Below are 25,280 nucleotides of genomic sequence, written 5' to 3' on the forward strand. Positions count from 1 at the left end.
TTCCTCCTTGAATTTATTTAAGCTATCAGCTTCCACAACAACAGATGGAAGTTTATTCCAGCAATTAACCACCTGCTGGCTAAAGGCAAATTTCTGCACATGCTATAGCTATCTTCCTTCAGTTTGAATTTATGCCCCCTTAGATTTGTAATCTGAGCAAGGGGAAGAATCCCATCAGAATTCAGTGTGCTCAACCCATTCAAGGCCTTATACACCTCAATCAGATCACCTCGCAGGTGCCTAGTATCCAGCTTCTGCAATTTGCAGAACTTAAGCCTCTCTTGGTAAGAGGATCCCTTCATTCCCCTCACCAATCTTGTTGAGGGGAACGAATGAGGCCTCCAGACCTGTATGCAGTACTCAATGTATGGCCTAAACCATTGCCTTATACAAAGGGATAATCACCTCCTTTTCCCTGCTACCAAAATTCCTGTATATCATTGACAAAACCCCATGACCTGCTCTGGCAGCCTGTCTGCATTGATCAGAAAACTTCATATCTGACTGAACAAGTACTCCCAGATATTTTTCATTTTCTACCACCCTAAGTGTAGTACCACACAGTTGGTACATTTCTCTGGGATTATTTTTTCCCATATGCAGTACTTTGCATGTCAATGTTAAACTTCAGTTGCCACTTCTAAGCCCATCTGCATAAATTTTGATTTCCTGTTGCAGCAGCACACCGCCATCACTGTCATTAACAACCCTGCCAACCTTTATATCTGCAAACTTTGATGCTAAGCCTGATATAACTTCTTCAATATCATTGATAAATATACAAAACAACAGTGGGCCCAACACAGAAACCTAAGGGACTCCACTAATAACATTAGTACATGAAGAGTGGTGTCCATTGATTACCACTCTGTCTTCTCCCAAACAACCACCCTTTTATCCATTGTAGCAACTTACCCTTAATACCATTCTGCTCCAATTTGTATAGTAGTCTTCCATGTGCAACAGTGTCAAAAGCTTTCCTGAAATTCAAGTATATATCAAAATTATTTTTTGCATCCAGTTCCTTTGTAACCACATCATAGTATCCAATCAAATTTCTCAGACAAGACTTTCCCTTAACAAACGCATGCTGTGTCTGAATTATTGCTGCAGTCTTGTCTAGATGAACCCGCAAAGCATCTTTAACCAGTGACTACATTATTTTACCCGGAACAGAAGTTAAACTAACTGGTTTGTAATGAATCGTGTCACCTTTCGATTCCCCTTTGTGAATTGGGGATACATTTTCACTTCTCCAGTCTGTGGGGACTTCCTCTGAGTCCAAGGATGCTCTCATAATTATGGCTAAGGGTTTGCTTAGTTCTTTTGCTGCCTCCTTTAATATAACTAGATAGATCCCATCCACCCCAGGAGCCTTTCTTATGTTTAACTTTGCTCTTAGTTATTACAAAATCATTAAGCATCCTGTAACAGTCTGATAAACTTCTGGCACTTTCCTGCCCTAATAACTCCTCAAGTGTAAATGTAGATGCAAAATGCCCTGCTGGATATGATTATATCAAAAATGAGATGGCTCAATTAATAGCACTTTCATGGGATGAAAAAATTCTGAATGAGTTCAAGAAAAATATTCAAATAAATGTGTATTATTTCAAGAGTGAAATTTTTATTGTCTTTTAGCATGCCATCACATGCAAATACAGAACCAAACTGCAACTTAAGTCTGACTGTAATTAAAATTAACCAAGATTACTCATCATCGTCATCAGCCATTTTCAATCCACTGCAGGATGAAGGCCTCTCCAGCAACTTTCCAGTTCATTTTAGTCAGCAGGTAGTTGGTTGGTGGAACAGACTTCCATCCCTTGTTGTGGAAGTTGATAGCCTAAATAAATTTAAGGCTCAGCTGGACAGGTATTTCGAATGAACAGAGGGGTGAAATGGGAGTGGTTTTTTTTTTTTGGGCTGATGCTGCATAAGCTTGCTTTCTTGCATCATATGCCTCTACTGTTTATTTGGTTTTTAGGAGCATTAGCAACTAAGGCCATATTGCTTCGGGGATATGCGGTTGTCATTCTCTGACCTTTCTGCATCCTCCGTATTCGGTGGTCACGGGCTCGAACCCCGGACGCACTGCTGCTCCTGCCCACCTGGCTATGGAGGTGCCATATGCCTCTGCAAATGCTAATAGCAATGAGATTAGTGAGGAGAACAAAATGGTATGCTTACCAAGAAAGACTCCAATTCTACAAATTCAGCACTGGGAAACTATGCACCAGCAAAAGGGCATAAATTTAAATTTAGGAAGGTTGTAATACAGATGCACAGAAATTTGCTTTAAGTTAGAAAGCAGTTTGAATAAATTTAAAGAGGAATTAAATAAAATTACTGCAGGGTGAACAAATTACTGCTGATGTGGAAAGTGTTTTTTTTTTTCTAAATTTATTTGTTTATTTTTGACTAATACTAAACCAACTATTAAGTTGATCAGCAGTCTTATTTCTGATCATGGAGGAGGCAGAGGTCAGTATTTAGCCTTTATAAGGTTGTGTTAATTTGTAAATTTATATATAACTTTATCAACACATTTCACAGTTTTATCCCTGTGTGAGTCAGAATTATGTATAAACTCTTTTAAATAACCATATTTTGTACACAGAATGACTGATCTGATTAAAAAAGTTAATTTTAAAGCTAAGATAAACAAGCAAGTTTTCATTTTGTTGCAGATTAACTAGACACCCACTGAGTATGGAGAATATTCAACAAATATATGAAGAAAGGAAGTGCCACCAAATGAAAATTGTTAATATAAGAAAAACATGCCAATATATCTAACAATAGCTTGCCTCTGTGATAAGTTTGAAGAGCATGGAACTGTTCACACATTAATAAGAAAACAACACAAAGAAATGCATTTGAGTTAGTTGAGCATTATCAGATTCTTTAAGGATGAAAGTTCATACATTTCATAAGAAGAATGATCAAGCTGGCAATTTTCAGCATGTAACTGTATGGATGGACAAAACAACCATTCAAATTAAATAATTATTTGAATTGTCACAACTGTGTTTACTATGCCAGCAACAATCCTGTTGATCTTACTATCAATACAGTAGGATGTTAACATGCTAGAGATCACTGTGTGAATGGGACTCTCATCTCATGGAATAATCAGATCTTACAGATTTAATGATACTGCTACTGGAAGAGTTATCTTGAATTGTTAGAGGATAATGCAGTTCTCACAATAAGAAAATATTTCCAGTTATCTTGTCTTGAATTAATTTTGCATATGGCAATTACTGTTTTTTTTTGTGGAATTTTATTTATAGCTGTTAAGAACATACAAAATAAAGTTAAATCACCTTAAAGATATAGGGTGTACAACCTTTCCTAGATATAAGCAGGTTGTAGTCATTTTCTTTCCGTTTTTGCTCTGTGGCACAATTTAATAATATTAATATTTTCCTAGATATTATTACCTTATGAAGCAACGTGGCTGCTCGGATCCTCTGACTTCCTGTTACACTTTTGCTTTGAATTTTCTCCTTTGCTTCACCTATATCCACCTTTTGCCGCATTTGCTAAAATTTTGAAATAAATATGAATAAAAAACTTGAGCAGAAATGAAAAGTAAACTAACATTACTACCAATGTCTTAGGGGGGAAAAAAACTGATGCATTGGTAGAGTTTTTACCTCCATGGAGTAGGTCACTATTCACCTACTCTAGAGATGTAGGGGTTCCATAAAATTCAGTGATATCACTAATACTAATGAATATTATGAAATTTCAATAAAAATTCAAAATTAAAAAAATCTCAGTAACTCCTTGGTGGTTCAAAGTTTATCTATTCTGATGCAAGTAAATATACTAAATTATTTAATAACTCCTTTCAGTAATATTACTCTGATGTACACTCTCTGCTTTGCCCTTCAAGGCAACCATAACAAACAGAAAATACTACTCTGGCAAATCAAAGGCACATTTCACATAGCAATTAATAAAAACTATCCCCAGCACAGCAAACATCAATGGCTTCCTTAGACAACTAGTAATATTAGCCATTATGTAGCTAATATTAATAATAAAACATTCTATTATTTGACGGATTGATTATAAATTGGATGGATTATAAATCCAATGTTCAAACAATGTGGCTTAACAAATTCCATCAACTCCAGGAGCCTTACTGGCCTGTAGGCTCGAAAGTTTTTTCATTAAATAATCTTGCGAAATTTCAATGTATAAGGCCTTGAATGGTTTGAGCAAGCTCAATTCTGATGGGAATTAAATGATCAGCATCAGCATTGAGCTCAGATTACGCACCTGAGGGGGCATAAATTCAAATTGAGGAAGATGGTTGTAGAATAGATGTGCGGAAATTTGCCTCTGGCCAGTGGGTAGCTGATTGCTGGAAACTTCCATCTGTTGTTGTGGAAGCTGATAGCTTAAATAAATTCAAGGAAGAACTGGACAAACTTTCGGAGCTAATCGATAGGTGAAATGGGAAGTTTTTTTTGTTGTTGCTGTATGATACCTCTACTAATGCTAATACTGGGCAGAGATACAGATGATGCCTTACAGGAATTAGTTTAGTGACTACGGTAAGACATAGTGCATTGAAATATTGTCTAGGGATTTCATCAATTTTGCTGGGGCTTTCAATAATATAAAATGGACTAGTGTTCTAATAATATTGCATAAGGCTAAGTGCACACTGCAGACTTATTCTGTAGTTCTAGACTATTTCCTAGACAGGAACATAACAGTAAAATCATCCTGTGGCAATGTAAAATACAACGTTATAAGAGGATATCTGCAAGGGTCTGTTTTTGGTCCAATTATGTGGACCAAATCAAATGTTAAAATGATTGCATACATTGAGAAGGTCATCCTGGTAGAAGGGCAATCACAACTGGAGTTGGAGGAATGCTCAAATTTTCTGAGCTCAGAGACTGGTATGTTATCTATAAAGTAACCATGTCAACAGAAAAAAAAAAAAAAGCAAGACTTTATTACTAAAAAGACATTTGTAAATTAAATCTGGTCTCAGTGGCGGATGGGGTGAGTTTAGTGTGTATGCAGTATTAGATATTTAGGAGCCTGGAATGATAGACATTTGCATTTTTCACCTCACATCAACTACATCAGCCAGAAAGTTAGAAAATTCATCTCAAGGGTGACAAGGAAAAAATGAATGACAAATTAATTTTGGGGCTTTTCTATGACTGTTTTCTTGCCTATTGTTTGCTATGTGGCACACACAGCTATACACTGTGATACAAAAAGCAAATGTTAGGAAAATATTTGCAATACAATGAACAATACTATTGCATATGATACAGTGCGTAGAACAGTATAAAATGATGCCTTACAGGTGCTAAGTGCTTGGCTGCTACTGGATTTGAACCTTGTCTATTGGTCCATATGTTTCCATGTAAGGTGAGATTTACCAAAGGAAAGGTTGTCAATTGAGACTCAACCTAATTGTAGTTATAAAGAAGAAAAGAAATGTGTTTGGGTCCCTTGGTCAATATTTGGCAAGAAAGAAGGTACAATTCTGGAAAAGGGTTGATAACTAGAAAGTTCTTCCTGATTGTGAATTCGACAGGTAAGGGCATGCCTGCCTGGTTTAATCCCAGTTTGCAAATGACATTTTTACTGACAGGATATGACTTTCTATGGAAAATTGAGTGAGTTGGGTATAAGTAATCGGTCTGTATGTACATGTGGAATGACAGAGGACTGGGAGCATGTTCTGTACTTGTGCCAAGAGTATGATGAAACAAGATTAACTTTGAAGGAACAATCAGAAAATTTGCATTCTTTGACTCTGGAATGCGAGAAGTTGGGACAAAAGAAAATTTTGCAGTTTCAGAGGTTCATGCAGGTGCTGTTACAGATGGAGCAACATTCTGCACTGGCCTGAGGAATGATGATATTGTTAAAAGAATAGAATTGGAATGCAGTGCTTCGTAAAGCACTACTTTTGGACAAGGTGCAGAAAGCATGGTACTATTCTTATTATTGGTGCGAGTCTGCCCTGCCAATCACAGATGGAGTTCAGCAACACTCCACTTACTTGTTAAGGAAGAATTCATTTGACCTCAAGTGGTGTTTTCCTAGTGCACAGGAATCGAAATGGTATATTGGATGGATTACAAACTTTGTGTCATTTATTTGTATCTTCCTGAGATGTATCAAGTTTTGTTTTAATCTGCATTTCCTTGTGATGCAACTCCTGCCGTTTCCAGAATGAAACCAATGAATCCAACTGATGATGTTCAAATCAGCAAATTCTGAATGGGCATTCTAGGAATTAATCATAGAAGCTACTAGTCTTTTCATACCAAATAATCCATTTAGGCCTATACACACGGTATAGGCCTAAATGGATGTCAGAAGAAATAATGAAACTTATTCGAAAGAATAAAAAATGCATGGGATGCAATAAACTATCAAGCCAATGATAGATATAAACTAGTCTGTAATCAAATCACAAAGAAGGTTAAGCAAGCAAAGGCAGATTAAAGAAATCTTTGGCAAAGGATGCCAAGAAAAGCAACAGAGACTTCTTTATTTATGTAAACACTAGAAGGAAAGGGATGAATCAAATTGGCCCACTTGATATTGATGGTTCAACTGATAAAACTGATAATCCTACTCAGGTTGCTGACAATATGAATGACTTTGTATCTACATTCACACATAAGGAATTCTTTAGGGAATTAGGGATTTAGGGAATTTTGTAATAACTGAGAGGAAAGTGGAACAGAAATTGATGAACCAATTGTATTAACCGAGACAGCAAAAGAAGTAAGCAAACCCTTATCCATAATTATGAGAGCATCCTTGGATTCAGGGGAGGTCCCCATGGACTGGAGATGTGCAAATGTTTCTTCAATTCACAAAGGGGAATCAAAGGGTGAAAGAAGTAATTACAGACTTGTTAGGTTAATTTCTGTTCCAGAGAAAATAACGGAGTCACAGGTTAAAGAAGTAATGCAGGATTATCCAGACAAGACTACAGTTATGCTTCATACACAGCACGAGTCTGTTAATGGGAAGTCTTGTGCGACCAATTTGATTGGATACTATGATGTGGTCACAAAGGAACTGGATGCAAAAAATAATTTTGATATCATGTACTTGGATTTCAGGAAAGCTTTTGATACTGCTGCACATAAAAGACTGCTGTACAAATTGGAGCTGTGTGGAGTTAAGGGGAACTCATTGCTATAGAGAAAGGGATGGTTGAGTGGGAGAAGACAGAGTGTAGTAGTAGTGGCATGTGATGCAAGAAAGCAAGTGTATGAGCTCATGCAGCATCAGCCAAAAAAAAAACACACCATTCCCTCCAAATGCCAGTCCAGTTCCTCCTTAAATTTATTCAACCTATCAACTTCCACAACGACAGATGGAAGTTTGTTCCAGCAATTAACCACCCGCTGGCTAAAGGCAAATTTCCACACATCTATTCTACATCTGTCCTTTCTTAATTTGAATTTATGCCCCCTTAGGTTTGTAATCTGAACAAGTGGAAGGATCCCATCAGAATTCAGTGTGCTCAACCCATTCAAGGCCTGTGTAATTGATGGACAGTGTTCTTTGTGGATTTATGTTATTAGTGAGTCCCGCAGGGTTTGGTGTTGGGTCCATTGTTGTTTTTTATAATTATCAATGGTACTGATGAAGATATATCAGGCTTAACGTCCAAGTTTGCAGATGATACAAAGGTTAGCAGAGTGGTTAATGACGGTACTTTACTGCAATCTAGAAAAGTTAGGTTGTGAAATGACAACTGAAGTTTAACAATGACAGATGCAAAGCACTGCATATGAGTAGCATTAATCATAGAGTATTGTACCAAGAGTATTGTGAGATACTACTCAGGGTAGTGAAAAATGAAAAAACTTGGGGTGGGGGGTATCTGTGCAGATAGATATGAAGTTCTCTGAGTAGTGCAGACAGGCTGCCAGGACAGCTTATCGATTTTTGTCAATGATATATATAGGAATTTTGCTAGCAGGGATAAAAAGGTGATTATCTCAATTTTTAAGGCAAGTTCAGGCCACATCTTGAGTACTGCATACAAGTTCAGATGCCTCATTTTAGGAAGGATGCAGAGCTGCTGGTATGGGTACACAGAAGGGGCAACGAAATTGGTGAGGGAGAACAAAGGGGTGCTCTTACCAAGAAAGGCTACACACTTGCAAGGTGATCTGATTGAGGTGTTTAAGGTTTTAAATTGATTGAGCAAGCTCAATGCTGATGGGATTCTTCCTCTTGGTCAGACTATGCACATGAGGGGGCATAAACTTAAATTGAGGAAGGACAGAATAGATTATGCAAAGGTTTGTCTTTAGTGGTGAGTAGTTGATTCTTCCATCTTTTGTTTTGCAAGTTGATAGCTTAAATAAATTCAATAAAGAATTGGACAAACAATAGGAGGGAATGGATAGGTGAAATTGGAAGTGTTTTTTTTTTTTTTAGCTGATGCTGTGTAGCCTGCTTTCTTGCATCAATGCTACTACTAATGCTAAATCAGAAAAATGTCAGAATCAACATATATCTATTACAATGTATCAGATTTCCAACATCATAACACCATCTCTGTCTGCACAATTAGCAAAGCACTGAGAGAAAGGGAACACTACATTCATGGGTTGAATGTGGTGTTCCATTTATTATATGCCCCTACAGTGGCATAAGGAGAGAGAGAGGCTTGTGGACAAGAATAGTATTGTGCCATATTTGGTGATGTATCACATGTTTGGGATCTAGTACGCACCTGTATGTGCATCTGGAAGCATACTGTGCACAGAGTTAATCAAACATGCATAAGGAAATGATTATTGGGCTAACACATGGAATCATGGTATGGGAGGGCATGACTTACAGTAGCCATTCACCTCTGGTTCATTAGGTTGCTTTTAATTTATTGTCTTACTATCAATAAGTCCAATGCTTCTGCCCCTTTCTACACTCCACATCAAATACTATTTTATGACAGAACAATCCCTACCAACATATGGATCCCACATCTTCACAGTTTTTTTTTTTTTTGGTAGTTGTTGGTGCATAGGCTTCTGTGGCCATAATGCACCTCACAAGGTTTTTGCAGTACTTTGATCCAAGCCCGAGGCGGGAATCGAACCCACGCCCTTTGGGTTGCCAGGCAGGCACTTTACCCACCCGGCTAGCCCGGTCGGCCATCTTCACAGTGACTACATGGTGTGGACATACTTACTTGACCTGCATGGTTAAAAGCTCTGTTGTCCACTGAATACATCTGTGATATGATACAACATTCACTGACCGTCACCTGTCAAGTACAAAAGCATGGCTCAATGTTCACCAAGATAGCACCTGCCACCTTTTTGACTCCTAATTGTGGTATTTGGCCCTTGAAGGCTTGTATTGCATGTATACTGATGTGCTTTGCATTTTTGTAAATAAATAAATATTGCTGAATAGATAAAAAAAATCACATATGATTACATTTGTGACTTTTAAATATATATCAGTGACTCATCACGGAAAGTACACTGCCTGGATGGCACTTGGTCAAAAGGGGCAACACTGATATATCACTCCACTTATTTAGAATTGAAATCATGCATGCATTCATTTTAAGTGGGGCAACTTTAACAATGAACAGCATCTGTTCAATACAAACTGTTTTGCTGTAAAAATTGGTGCAATGAGTACTTCCAGAATGTCTTCTCTTTAGCTTGTTTTCATTTTTAGAGTAGACATGTATATACTTTGTCAAAATTTTTAGCCGTGTGTAATGTGGCACCAGAATAACGAATCTTTCAGTCAAACAAAAAGGTAACAAGAAGTAGTTTGTAAATGCTGCTGAATTTAGGATTCTTCCTAATAGACTCCCAATTTATCTGGAAATGGATGCAATTTGGAAGCAGGCAGAACAAACCAAACATCTTACTATGCAATAAAAATGAGAAGTGCAGGATATCCAGATACAGATTAATGTGGATTAAAATGAACTAGCCATAACTGTGTCCTCCCCACATGTGCATTAAAAGTAGCAAAAAATGAAGCCAGATTTTCTCACTCCAAATGCAAGTCCTGTTGTATAAGGCAATGGTTAGGCCACATCTTGGGTACTGCATACAGGTCTGGAAGCCTCATTTTAGGAAGGATGTGGATCTGTTGGTATGGGTGTAGGGAAGAGCAGTGAGATTAGTGAGAGAAACAAAAGGGTACTCTGACCAGGGAAGGCTTTAGTTCTGCAGTGTCTGGAGACTAGGCACTTGCAAGGAGATCTAATTGAGGTGTTTAAAGTTTTGAATGGATTGAGTAAACTCAATGCTGGTGGAATCCTTTCTCTTGCTCAGACTACATGAGGGGATATAAATTCAAACTGAGGACAGATGGCTGCAGACTATATGTGTGAAAATATTAGAGGTCATGCACAAGTGATATGGAACGTTTTTTTTTGGCTACCTGATGCTGTATAAACTTACCTTCTTGCATTGTTTATCTACTGCTAATACAACAGAACTGTATCAAATTTCTGTTAAAAGAGCAATTAAAACAAACACAAAAATTCTCCACAACTTAAGTCCACACAATGTGGAGAAGAGAACAGTTCATGTGCAAGTGAGTATGACTGGTGCATCAAGTTTTCACAAGGGAAATACTTTTCTGCAGCAAATAATGACAATATATGTGCACAATGTTTCACTCCGGAATCAAAGAAATCTGGTATGGAATAGTCCCCTATTAGTTAAAAAATTCAAGGCAGGATCATAGCAAATGTATTTTGAGATTCAGATGGATTGATACTAAATTTTCTGCTATTTTATGTTAATGCTCAGTATTACACAAATGTGTTTACAGCAGTTCACAAGGAAAGATCAGGAAAACTGTTAAAGGGCATTTGGCTGTATATTAACATAAACAAAATTTGATGACAACAGCAATGGCAACCTTGGACCGGAATATCATAAACTATATTCCTTACAGTCTGTACGAGGGGGTATCAAAAAGTTCGTACCCTTACCTAGAAATAATAGCCCTAAAAAGGTGAAACTCCCACAGGAACTTTAATCTTTTTCTATGTACTCTCCATGTATAGTAACACATTTCTTCCATCTGTGGGTCAATTGTTCAATGCCTTCATCATAGAAGTCCACACTTTTTGCCTGAAACCAGGATTCCACTTCATTGATAACTTCCTGGGACGAATCAAAGCAGCATCCATGCAATGGTTTCTTCACTGTACATGCAGCATTCATCATTTGTCACCAACCGATCAAAAAAGTTCTCAACATCCACATTACACAAATCCAACAGGTGGCAAGAACACTGCATTTGACATTGCTTCTGCAAAGGCAGAGACCTTAGACATGTGCAAATGGTCATGTAAAATGCTGTAGGCAGACCCATAACTAATTCCCACTGCATTTGCAATGAAATGAATTGTCACCCAGCTACTGGAAAGTTGCTGGAGAGGCCTTCATCCTGCAGTGGATTGAAAATGGCTGATGATGATGATGATGATGATGCTCAACCTTTGCGACCGTTTCACTGTCTGTGGATGTTGATAGCCTTCTTTCTCTTGGCTCGTCAAAGACACTTGTACGACCGCACTGGAACTTCTGTTTCCACTTTTTTTACAGTGTCATAGGATGGATAATTTTGCTCATACACAGCTCTCATTTCTCCGTCAATTTGCTGAGCTTTCTTGCCCTGCAAATGCAGGAACTTGATCACTGCTCGATACTCCACTTTGTCAACCATAGCGTCCTTCCTCAGATTCTGGGCTCCACCTCTGGTGTATGATCACCTACAGGAGTGAAATTTCACATGTTAGTTATTGAATATGTAGACAACTTATATTAAAAATGGCATCTTTCTACTGATGTTTTATCTAGGTCAGGGTACGAACTTTTTGATACCTCTCATATTTACCTCTTGTTATTATCATTTGTTTGAGCACACATATAATAAAAAGAGCACAGAAATTCAAGCACAGTCTCTTGAATCAAGAAGACAGTTAGCCTACTTCTTTCTATGCTACTCATCAGTGTTCTGTCAGGGCAAAATCACGTCATTGTAAAATCTTGAAAAAGAGTAATAAGCATGTACATTTTAATTTTAAAAAAAAGTCCAGGTTATCCTTGAACTATCCTGGTAATTAGGTTCATTTTTGCATTTTTTACAAAATTTCTTGTGATATTTAATTAAAAGTAATAAAGCTACATCAATTATTATTATAAAAAGTCTTACTTCCATTACATCCTTTGGTATTTCTTTCTCGAATGCAGGTACGAAGTGATAACCTTTAAATTCTGGAATGTCTTGTCTTAGTCGCAAGAGACGAAAACGTGGATTGTCTTCCATGTCTTGCATGGACACAAAATCAAATTCCTCTTGTAAAGGTTCCAAACGAAAGTAGCTGATACTGTGCTGACTGTTCTTTCCTTGATGGCTCAGATCATATTGCTTGTAAGAACCAAACAATTACCAATTATTTTAATGCTAAAAATCTGTATACTGAAACTGAAATTAATCATAAGAAATAATAAAGGGAAAAATATATTTTTCATCTTTCAAAATGTGGTTAAACTAGTGGCAACTAGTTTAACCACATTTTACCACATATAGAAGGTCAAACTACTATAGTAGTTTGACCTTCCACAGCCTGATGCTTTTTAGCTATATCCTTAATAGAAGAGTGTTAAAAGCTAATAATTTTAATTCATAGATTTCTTTCAAACTGAAATTTCTTTGTAAAAACCTTGTAACTTATAAATTGTAATCAACTTTTAACTAATAAATTGCAATTAATAATAATAATAAAAAGGTTTCACTTATCAAAGTAATGAACTTTGTCCAACAATTCTATTCTACAATATCTGGAATCTGTTTTTATATCTCTTCCACAGTACCACAAATGGGTAAAAAAACACCTTGTCAACAACAAGAGGAAATGTCTAATCTAGGGGTCCCCAAAAATTTGGAGAAGCGGGCCACGTATGAATTTTTGGAACATTTTGCGGGCCGAAGAAAATGATTAATTACTGAAAACTACATTCTTTGCATAATTTTAATGTTTTGCCGGGAAATGTTATCTACAGATTCAAAAATAAATCAATGGATATGTAATATAAAACATATCAGTTTGTTTATATCAAATTTTAATTATTACTTATTTATTGTACTAATCACAAAAATACAGCTAGTAAATACAACAAAATTAATTATTACTATTGTACTAATCAGAAAAATACAATAAAATTATAATTAATGCAATGAATGTGGTTATAGAGTGCGGCTAAGTTTAGTAATACAGGTGACCCCCACTTAATGCTGATAATTCATTCCGGAAAAACAGAGCGCTAAGTGAATCCATGCTAAGTGAGTGCTGCATTCCCATAAGATAACATATGTATTTGTGAGTTGTGGTTGGTGCCATAGGATATTTCCTAATCAATAATAAGTGGTAGTGAAAAGATGCACAAATGTGGGTCAAAATATTTAATATTCAAATATGTGTACATATAAAATATTCTGCATTACATATGTATATAATTATGTGGTAACTACTTACGTATCAAAATTAAACTTAAAATTCCAATTAAAATCATGAATTTAATTGATCCAAATTGATTTAATTTAACTGATGAATTTAATCATGAAAAATGTGTCGATTTTGGGTTGTACTTTGAGGTAAACTAAACTGGGTATTAATGGGTTCCTGGTAAACTAAAAGGGGCGTTAATTTTAAATACCCCACAGCATTACCACCCAACAATAAAGTCAACCGATCCTTTGCCGCTTTGAAACCTGGCATGTTTTTTTCTTCATTCATTATGAAACTTCTTTTAGGCATTCGTTTCCAAAAAAGTCCTGCTTCATCTATAAAAACTTGTTGAGAAATATAACACATAATATCCCTCATCAATAATTTTAAAAAGTTCTTTTTTGAAAGTTTCGGCTCCTTGATTTGCACTTGCAGCTTCTCTGGATTTTAAATCTATTCAACCAGCCCTTACTAGTTTTAAATGCTTCCACATTTTTTTTTTTTTTTTTTTTTTTTTTAGGTGAGCTTTCTTCAGATCATCATATAGGCTAATCTCTCTCTCTCTCTCTCTCTCTCTCTGTTTTTTTTATAATATTTAACTTAACTGAATTTTGCAGTGGATATTATCTTCAATAAAATTAGTTAGTCTCTCCATTTCAATCCTAATAGCTGGCCTAGCCCTAGTTGCTTGTAATGGAACAGCTGTCTTTTTCGCTGCTAAAATTAATTCTTTATTTTTTATAACTGTTCTTACAGTTAAACTTGCCAGTCCTATATGGTACACATGTGCTTGTTGTTGACTAGAATTGATTCGCTTCAAAATGTGTAATTTAATTTTCAAATTCAGTCTTTTTCTTATGTTTATAGTCTTCGTACTGTGTCCAGATGTTGCTTTTTCATTCTTATCTGCCATTATTAACTCTTCGAAAATGTAACTGCATTGGTTGCATTAATTATGATACAATGTTTGAGTGAACTGTCCATTACACACAATGTCTAATACTGTGTGATGGCTAGACTTCGGATAAAATGCACATAACGCAAATATTACAAGCAATATACTTGATCATTTTTTAAAATGTTCATCTCGGAACTACATAACAAGTCACTGTACTGCAATTAAATTAGCGTGCGAGAAAATTTCTCAGGTCATCGTGAGAAACATTTTAATGCTGTTTTGCTATTCATTTTCAAGCTATCGACAACATCAAATGAAACGATTTCGTTAAATATGCCAAAAATGCAATCTGTAAAAGAGCATTATAGTGATTTGTGACAGTGTTATAGTCAGATATGGGTTATAATATAAGAACAGCATTATAGTGAACCGCGTTATAACGAGGGCCTGCTGTATTGGGTTTTAAAGTACTAGTTCCAATTTTTAAAAAGTCATGTAAATGTGGGTCAGTTAGACGTGATTGTATTTTTGATTTTATATTTCATTTTTGAAAAGATCTGCTCACATATACATGTACTTCCGAAAATTGATGTAACCTTCCTTGCAAAATTTTTAATTTTTGGATAATCTGACTCAGATAATGTTGAATAAAATTGAATTATATTTTCATTTTTAAATATTGTCTTCAGTGCATCATTAGATTGAAGATCTACCAACTCTGATTGTAAATTCTCATCACCATTGTTGATGGATATGTCAAACGGATTTTGAAAAAGTTTAAACACCTTTGAATTACGGGCAGTTCCTGCTTTATGATTTCCCAGGTTTATGAGTTTTTTTTTTTTAAAGTATCAAGTATGAACAAAATCGAAAATATGAACATTAATTGCAAAAAAATGAATGTTAAACATTCATAAATACTGCATTTCAAACCGCATGCGTAGTTATACAATACAGAGTACCCCCACTTGACGATATTAATTAATCTGTTTCAGGGGGCACCATTGTATCGTGAAAATATCGTAATGCGAACCCAATAACACATTGTTTTTTGATAATTTGTTCCACAACCTCAGAAGTTGAAATTTTCGCTATATAATTCTAAAAGGTCGTTTTTATAGTGTAAATTGCATTAGTTACCAATTCAAATAATTAAAATGCACTACACTTTCATTGTTATCATATGTTCTGTTATTTTGAACCAATTTGAACGGCTTTGTGATATTTTTCTAATACATATTTCTGGAGGTCACGACCATAAAACAATAAAAACAATTTGCACTTTCCAGTTTATTGGGCTTTAAGCAATTATAAATGGGTAGTAAACTCGATGTTATCGCATTTGTGAAAATACCGATAGCTGGAATTGTGTGGTTTTCATATTATTATGGTGAAATGTGTTTCCTCTTTACTGAAATCTTCAATCGTATAAAAAACAAATAAATTTTCAGAATCTTCTCTTCGTTCCTTTTTTTAAAGCTTCTTAAACTTGTTACTCCATGCAAATCGTGTTAGTTGCAATTTGTGCGTTCCATTAAAAAATGCTTATGCATGCTATTGAAATTTATAAAGAAAAGTGAAGATTATCTTGGAAACAAATGCCTCTCGAAGCATTTCTGAAGAAGACTCCTTGCGCAACAAACCAACGAGTGCTTAGTCAATAATGAGTGATCAACGAGTGTGCATTTAGTCAATAATGAGTGATCAACGAGTGTGCATTTAGTCAATAATGATGAAGAATAAACTTTCGTTAATATTTGTAAGTCATAAATAATTTCTTTATTATTAATAATGACTGTTATTAAGCCTTGATTAAAGTATATATTTTCGTACTTTATTATTATAATTTGCTTGATTTTACAGGCTATGTTTTCATTTCTTTGGATAAATCAACCATTGTTTAAAAAAACTAATTAGCTAATTAATTTCATTGTTGAAAATGTAACCCTCATTTTTAACATTATGTCTATGGGAAATAAATTCCAGCTTTATGCACGTGCACTAGGAACAAATTAACTTGTAAAGTTGGGAACTACCTGTATTTTTAAAATCAGAAAATCTAGCCACAATTTTCCTGCAGCAAACTAACGTTTCAAAAAAAATTTTCAGTGGAAAAATTACAACTAGGCATATTTTTAGATAAATTACAGCAACATGCAAAATGTGAAAAATTATTCCGAAGTAGCTGACTTTTAAATAACTCCAGTTTGTCTCATCTTTGTAGTTTAATATTAAGAAAATTCAGGTGTTCCCATATATCTGTTAAAAAGGCAAGGTTCCACAACCATTTGAGATCTGACAGTTCCGGAACAGGTTTCAATTTTTCGTTCATAAATAGATCTATTTTGATCATAAGTTTCAGTGTGGTACAAAAAATCTCCGTATATTCAGCCTCAATTGTTTCAAGAAAATTTATGAACTGCCGACAATTCAGACCAGTCTTGCAAATAAAATTTACTCTTGATATGACTGAATCTACACCCAAAAATTTTCCACACAAAGATTTGCTGGTGAATTATAAAATGAAATTGCATTGGTTTTTTAATATTGTTACTTGCAAGATATTTATGAAGCTGACCCATGAACTCAATTTTAGTACCAACTATATTTTTAGCACTATCAGTTGTAACCACTGATAGCAAATCCCAATTCAATTTGAGGCCATCAATTGCTTCTGACACACACACACACACACACTCAAAAATATATTTTCACCTGATATTGTATCTTTCAAGCTTTTTAATGCAACTAACGCTTTAGTTACTGCAAAATTTTGATTTACATCTTGGACATAAATTAATAATTAAACTGTATGGCTTGTATCTTCACTCTCATCAATTGCTATTGAAAAAATGTGTGAATTCGTGAACTTTTTCTACGGGTTGATTTTGAACATTGGCTCCTAGATCTTCAATTCTTCTCATTACGGTTGATGAAGATAAACTTAAAAAGTTTTACAAAGAGATTAAATTCATACCTGCTGAGAGCCTCCTATTGCCACTACTACCAGAAATTTTACATGAATACAGGCTGCCTGCAGTTAATTTATAGCAGAGGGATTAACTCCATTAACCAATAGCATAGTGTAATGTTTTTATCCTGGATTTCGGGTACTTGTATAGCAGAAGTTCCCATACTCTGAACATCAGGGTTCATGTGCAGGCTGGTTCAGGATCTTACTGATACTGATCATCAGACCATGTTGCTGGTGCCAGGTTTTATCCTGGATCTGGGATTCTTGTGTACTGGAAGCCTAGGGTGACCTTTGCTCCCATACTGTGCCCATCAGGGTTGGTGTGCAGGCTGGCAAAGGATTAGAAAATCCCTAATTACTGTCTCTAATGCATATTGCTATTTAATGACAGGGGTCAAGATTAACAATTATTTTAACAATTGTTTCAAAGAGTAGCTTTGAGTGGAAATTATGAGAAAGGAGGCAGATGAGAAATCTTTGGCAAAGGATGCAAAGAAAAATAGCAAAGAGTTCTTTACCTATGTAAACTCTAGAAGGAAAGGGATGAAGCAGACTGGTCCACTGGATATTGATAGTTAAACTGTTGATAATCCTGCTCAGGTGGCTAACAAACTAAATGAGTATTTTGCATCTACATTCACACATGAGGAGTTATTCAGGGAGGGGGGAATGCCAGAGGTGAATTAAACTTTGGCAGATAGCTAGATGATTTTGTAATAACTGAGAGGAAAGTGGAGGAGAAATTGTTGAAGATAAACATAAAAAAGGCACCCAGGGTGGAGGGATCTATCCAGTTATATTAAAGGAGGCAGCAAAGGAAGTAAGCAAACCCTTAGCCATAATCCGTAATTATGAGAGCATCTTTGGACTCAAGGGAGGTATCCATGGACTGGAGATGTGCAAATGTGACCACAATTCACAAAGGATGATCAAAGGGTGACACAAGTAATTATAGACCTGTGAGTTTAACTTCTGTTCCAGGAAAATTAATGGAGGCACTGGTTAAAGAAGCACTGCAGGATCATCTAGACAAGACTTCAGTTACAGCTTGGACACAGCATGGTTTTGTTAAGGGAAAGTCTTGCCCGACCAATTTGATTGGATACTATGATGTGGTCACAAAGGAACTGGATGCAGGGAATAACTTTGATATTATATATTTGGATCTTAGAAAGGCTTTTGATACTGTTGCACATGGAAGACTGCTGCACAATTTGAAGCAGTGTGGCACTGGAGGCAAATTGCTGCTATGGATAAAGGGATGGTTGAGGGGGAGAAGACAGAGAGTGGTAATCAGTGGACACTGCTCATCGTGGACTAATGTTATTAGTGGAGTCCCTCAGGGTTCAGTATTAGGTCCATTGTTGTTTTTCTGTATTTATAAGTGATATTGATGGTGGTATATCAAGCTTAATGTCCAAGTTTGCAGACAATACGAAGGTTGGCAGGGTTATTAAGGACACTAATGACAGTACACTGCTGCAACAGGATCTAGAAAAGTTGAGCAGATGGGCTAAGAGGTGGCAAATGAAGTTTAACATTGACAAATGTAAAGTACTACATATGGGAAGCAGTAACCCCAGAGTAATGTATCAACTCTGTGGTACTATACTGACAGTGGTAGAGAATGAAAAGGACCCGGGGGTAATCGTGCAGGCAGATATGAAGTTTTCTGAGCAGTGCAGACGGTCTGCAAGAGTAGCTCATGGTGTCTTGTCAATGATATACAGGAATTTTTCTAGCAGGGATAAGGAGGCGATTATCTCTTTGTATAAGGCAATGGTCAGGCCACACCTTGAGTACTGTATACAGGTCTGGAGGCCTCATTTTAGGAACAATGTAGAGCTACTGGAACGAGTGTAGAGAAGGGCAACAAGATTAGTGAATGGAACAAAGGGTTGCTCTTATGAAGAAAGGCTTTAATTTTGCAAATTACAGTGTCTGGAGACTAGGCACCTGCAAGGTGATCTGATTGAGGTGTATAAAGCCCTGAATGGTTTGAGCATGCTCAATGCTGATGGGATTCTTCTACTTGCTCAGAATAATCACCTGAGAGGGCATAAATTCAAATTGAGGAAAGACAGTTGTAGGATAGATGTGTGGAAGTTTGCCTTTAGCCAGCGGGTAGTTGGTTGGTGGAACAGACTTCCATCCTTTGTCGTGGAAGTTGATAGCCTAAATAAATTTAAGGCTGAGCTAGACAGGTATTTGGAATGAACGGAGGGGTGAAATGGGAGCGTTTTTTTTTTTTTTTTGGCTGATGCTGCATAAGCTTGCTTTCTTGCATCATATGACTCTACTAATGCTAATGCTCAATAACAGAATTCATTTCTAACAAGGGTCAGCTGACGGCACAGAGGCATCAACACTATTAATCTACTGATGAATGTTAAAATGTATTTTTTATAAATTTTATTGTGATCTAATATAAACATTTTACAATCTAATTGAAATAACTGTGGGCTGGATCCAGCTCACGGGCCATAGTTTGGGGACCCCTGGTCTAATCCATCCTTAATTTTACTTATAGTTATTGAAGGTGGAAATCTTACAGTGTCTAGGCTTGAACCCCAGTCTACTCAAAGAGCGTGTGCTACTGCACTCCCGCTCCTGACCACTCGGCTACAGAGGCCCTAGTATACGTATATTTCATGGCTGACCCAACAGAATTGGAAAGCAAAAAAGAAAGCTAAAATCAAAAGGATAAGTTGAAATCAAGTATAACTCACTGAATCACCTCCTTATCTCTACTAGCTGTCAGAGCAAACTCTCAAGCTAAAAGAATGAAGCTGCATGAATGTATATTTATATTAGCTGTATACAATAACAACCCCGTACGTCGTCGAAATTCAGACAGTAAATTACGAAAAAGTGTGTTTAAAAATCAGAATTAAACATATAAAGTAGAACATCCCAGGATAGAATGGAGAATAACAGACTTACAAAGTAGCAGTAACTTCACTAAAATTTGCAGAGGGAAAAAAAAGTATGTTACAGCAGAAGAATCTCGATATTGCGTTCAGTAGACTGATTGCTTACAAGAAATAAAAATACAGAGTAGTAGGAAAGTAAAAAGAATACTGAATAAGAGAAAAATAGGTGGGCTCGGGCAGTCCGGAGTTGCAAATCCCAGTCCAACAGTTAGAATCCTGAACATAGTTCTGGGAATGCACTTCATATGTTTCAGTCAGTTATGTAGTAAACGAGTTTGTGGGTAGTAAATGGATGGCTAGTGCTCAAAACAGAAGGAACTGGAAAGTTGCTGGAGAGGCCTTCATCCTTCAGTGGATTGAAAATGGCTGATGATGATGATGTAGTAAATACGGTTAATATTAAAATTAAAAAAAAAGCTAAAATTACATTAAAATAAAATTATATAAAGTCCATACCCCTAAGAAGATAATTGGTGGGTACAAGTTTTCTAGACTGTAAGACACCTTACTTTAAGACATTATACTCCCACCAAACAGGCTGGGAGTATAATATATACAATATGTACAAGCCTGTTAACAATTGAAGATCAACTTGTCCAAGCTGATCTTCAATTAACCACAATTAACCACATTAACCACCAAGTTAATATCATGGATATTAACTTGGTGGTTAATAAGCTTCTTATACTTGATGATATGGAGGGCTTTACTGAAATGGTAATAAAGATAAGTAGGTGAAAAATGGTTGTCCAATAGCTTATAGTAGAAATTTCTGATATTATAAATTATCAAATTGTTGCTATTGTATATAGTGGTTATCCTGATGCAAGAAAGCAAGCTTAGATAGCATCAGCCAAATAAAAAAAAACAAAAAAAACTTTCCATTTCACCCATGCATTCACTCTAAATGCTTGTCTAGTTCTGCCTTGACCTTGTTTAAGTTGTCACCCTCAACTACAATAGATGGAAGTTTGTTCCAACTATTAACCACCTGCTAGCTAAAGGCAAATTTCTACACATCTATTCATCTATTCTACAATTGTCTTCCCTAAATGTGAATTTGTCCCCTCAGGTGAGCAATCTGAGCAAGAGGAAGAATCTCATCAGCATTGAGCGTGCTCAAACCATTCAAAGCCTTATGCATCTCAAACAGATCACAGTGCAGGTGCCTAATCTCCAGACACTGCAATTTGCAGAACTTAAGGCTTTCTTGGTAGCAGCAACCATTTGTTCCATTCAGCAATCTCATTACACTTCTCTGTTCTCATTCCAGCAGCTCTACATCCTTCCAAAAATGAGGCCTCCAGACCTGTATGAAGTACTCAAGGTGTGGCCTGACCACTGCCTTATACAAGGGGTTAATCACCTCCTTATCTCTACTAGCAAAATTCCTGTATATCATTGACAAGACACCATGAGCTACTCTTGCAGCCTGTCTGCACTGCTCAGAAAACTTCATATCTGCCTGCACAATTACCCCCAGGTCTTTTTCATTCTCCTACCCTGAAATAGGGCCCCAGCTATATTTAAATTTGAGGCCTCTTTAATATATATATATTACTCACATACATATAAATACAAATATTACATAGGTTTTTATATTTATATTATATTGCTTTATTCGTCCATAACTTGATACATATTTTTCTGTCATCTGTAAAAACTATTTTCAAAAAGGCCTCTAAGGTTGGGAGAGTACATATCCAGAATTTAAAACAAATACACCAACTTTTTATAAAAATTTTAAAATATACAATAAAATATAAATAAAATATTTAAAATACAATAAAATTAAAAGCGATAAAACATTGACTGAAGCTTTCGGGGGCTTCCGCCTCCTTTCTCAACAACAATGATGTTTAAGCAACACATCCTTAAGTAACAGGCTCACAGCACACATGGCTGACCAGGCGCATGCTCAATATTTCTTCCATGTGAACCAGAACCGGAAGCGGCTTGGGAGCGTGGAAATATAAAACGCTCGTCTTTTGCCAGGACCACGGCTTCCAGCAGGGGGTGAAATCGAACACCCCTGTCCCTATTCATACTATTGTTCTCAGATGAGCCTATCCAAAAACTCTCCAGCCACTTACGGTCACAGAACCTATGCGCCCGGTCAAGGATGACAGCATTCACAGGGGAGACCTGATGATATTTCTCCCAATAATGCTCAGCAATGGCAGACTTATTGAACTCTGCGGTCTGTATAGCTCGCATGTGCTCCCCCAGACGGTCTTTTAATCGCCGTCCTGTCTCCCCCACATAACATTCCCCACAATGTGAATGCTGTCATCCTTGACCGGGCGCATAGGTTCTGAGACTGTAAGTGGCTGGAGAGTTTGTGGATAGGCTCGTCTGAGAACAATAGTATGAATAGGGACAGGGGTGTTCGATTTCACCCCCTGCTGGAAGCCGTGGTCCTGGAAAAAGACGAGCGTTTTATATTTCCACGCTCTCGAGCCGCTTCCGGTTCTGGTTCACATGGAAGAAATATTGAGCATGCGCCTGGTCAGCAACGTGTGCTGTGAGCCTGTTACTTAAGGATGTGTTGCTTAAACATCATTGTTGTTGAGAAAGGAGGGGGAAGCCTCCAAAAGCTTCAGTCAATGTTTTATCGCTTTTAATTTTATTGTATTTTAAATATTTTATTTATATTTTATTGTATATTTTAAAATTTTTATCGCAAATTTTATTTTGTAAATCAGTTTTTTGCATATATTATTTTACAGTGTAGTATCGTTTGGTACATTCAGTATTAAACCACTATAGTTAAACGGTTGGTATATTTGTTTTAAATTCTGGATAAAAACTATTACTATTATTAGAAATTTTTATCACTACTTTCATCAATATCATTGATAAATTCAGAAAACAAAAAGGGCCCAACACCAGACCCCAGAGGACTACACTAATAACAAAGAGCAGTGTCCATTCATTACCATTCTCTTGTCTTCTCCTACTCAACCTTTCCTTTATCCAAAGCAGCAACAGTATCAATGTGCAACAGTATCAAACACTTTCCTAAAATCCAAGTACATGATATCAAAATTATTTTTTGCTGTGACCACATCATAGTATCCAGTCAAATTAGTCAGATAAGACTTCCCCTCAACAAACACATGCTGTGGCTGAGCTATAACTGCAGTCTTGTCTAGATGATCCTGCAGTGCTTCTTTAACCAGTGACTCCATCATTTTCCTAGAACAGAAGTTAAGCTAACAGATCTGTAATTACTTGTTTTACCCTTTGATTCTCCCCCCCCCCTTTGTGAATTGGGGATATATTTGCACATCTCCAGTCCATGGAGACCTCTGAGACCAAGGAAGCTTTTTTCATAATTATGGCTAACGGTTTGATTATTCTTTGCTGCCTCCTTTAATATAACTGGATAGATCCCATGTACCTCAGGTGCTTTCTTACGTTCAACTTCAACAATTTATCATCCTTGGTTGTTTGTGAGTTCTTAATATCAAAATCTATTTAATTAGCAGTATGGTTATTGCTGTTAGGTTTTTTCCAGGGTGAGTTCTGGAGGATATATATGTATCCTGTTTCCTCTTCTTCTTCCAGTCACACAGCTCCCCGAGGAGCTGTTGTAGCCACCAACAACTTCCTCCAACTGCATAAATCATGTGCTTTACGAGTGGCATTTCAAAGTGTCAAGCCCAAACGTTCACTGATCCCATCTTTCCATCTAGTTGCAGGTCTTCCTCTGAGTTGCAGGTCTTCCTCTGCACGACTTTCCCTCGATTTGTACTTCCATTATATTCTTCAACAGAAAGTTTTCCCTTCTTACTATATGACCAAAAAAACTTGAGTTTTCTTTTGTTGATGCTATGAAGAAGAATTTTAGGCCTGCAAATTTTATTCAATACCGATTCAAATGTTCTTCGATCCAAGTCCTTGATCCTTGAGGTTGTCACAGACAACGCTGATGAAACTGATATTCATGTGACATTCAAGTCAAATAGACTCAATTTCAGCAAAGTCCGGACGGTCTGTGACAGCCAAATCCTCTGCTTGCACCTTCACAATGTTGGGACTGTTAGTAATCCTGGGTATAACCTCCATGCACAACCACACTGGGTGACCACCCAGGTAGGAACCAACATAGGCAGGGGTTGAGGTGTGGCACCCACACCACAGGGAGCAATGCCGCCCCTCTGTGTTACCAGGCAATACCACCACTTTGCTTATTGGAGGCTTGAAGTGGTGGAATCCATGTTTAGTCTCCAGAGCTAAGTTCCGGTCAGTCCTTCCCCATCTCTTCCATCATGCAGTATGACTAACTTTTGAGGTTATGATGAACATCAGGGCGAGATCCAATCTTTCTTACATGTTGAAGGTACAGCTCTAAAATGGTGTTCGCAGGCCCGCCACTAGTTAGTACACCTATTGGTAACTCTTTAGGAGGCTTCCGGATCAGCTAGTGCAAAATCTTGCTACTTCTACTCTGCCAGATGGTGACCGGAGGGAGTCCGAGTAGTGTGTATGCGGGGGGCCATTGTCGAGGCCACGTTATGTCAAGAATCAAGGTATATTCTTACCATGTGTACACCATATCCAAAAATTTCATTACTTCATACAGCACGAAACAGTAAGAAAAAGTGGGGGGCTATCCTCCCACTTTTTCTTACTGTTGAGTACACATGAATTGTCAAACTAATAGAGTAAGCTTATCTGCGAAAAGATCTAAACCTCCCAAACACTTCCTAGTTCATTTCACAAATATACGTGGTCTCAATTCTAATCTCAATGATGTACATTTCCACTTGCAGTCTGCCAAACCCCATGTACTTTGTCTGACAGAATCTCAGTTATCAGTTGATTCAACTGCTGCTCATCTCAGTTGCCCAAATTATTCACTGTATGATTCCTTTCGCCTCAAAGGTGGTACTTGTGCATATGTCCATTCCGATATTCCCTGTCAGAGACTTGGTAATTTGGAATCTC

At 36.8% G+C, this 25,280-nt stretch overlaps 1 protein-coding gene across 1 annotated transcript in view; it reads right to left on the reverse strand.

Annotated features, from left to right (window-relative positions):
* Cc2d2a (Coiled-coil and C2 domain containing 2A) overlaps positions 1-25,280 on the reverse strand; it is a 422,612-nt gene that overhangs the window by 105,989 nt on the left and 291,343 nt on the right. Inside the window, exons 23-24 of the mRNA XM_090380928.1 lie at positions 12,226-12,441; positions 3,447-3,548 (exon numbers count right to left, since the gene is read on the reverse strand). Of these exons, the coding sequence (XP_090237054.1) occupies positions 3,447-3,548; positions 12,226-12,441 (318 nt within the window). The remainder of the gene's footprint in view (positions 1-3,446; positions 3,549-12,225; positions 12,442-25,280) is intronic.

This window comes from Mastigoproctus giganteus, chromosome 9 (assembly GCF_048544385.1).
Source record: "Mastigoproctus giganteus isolate SK-2022 chromosome 9, ASM4854438v1, whole genome shotgun sequence".
In the NCBI taxonomy this organism is placed as follows: Eukaryota; Metazoa; Arthropoda; class Arachnida; order Uropygi; family Thelyphonidae; genus Mastigoproctus; species Mastigoproctus giganteus.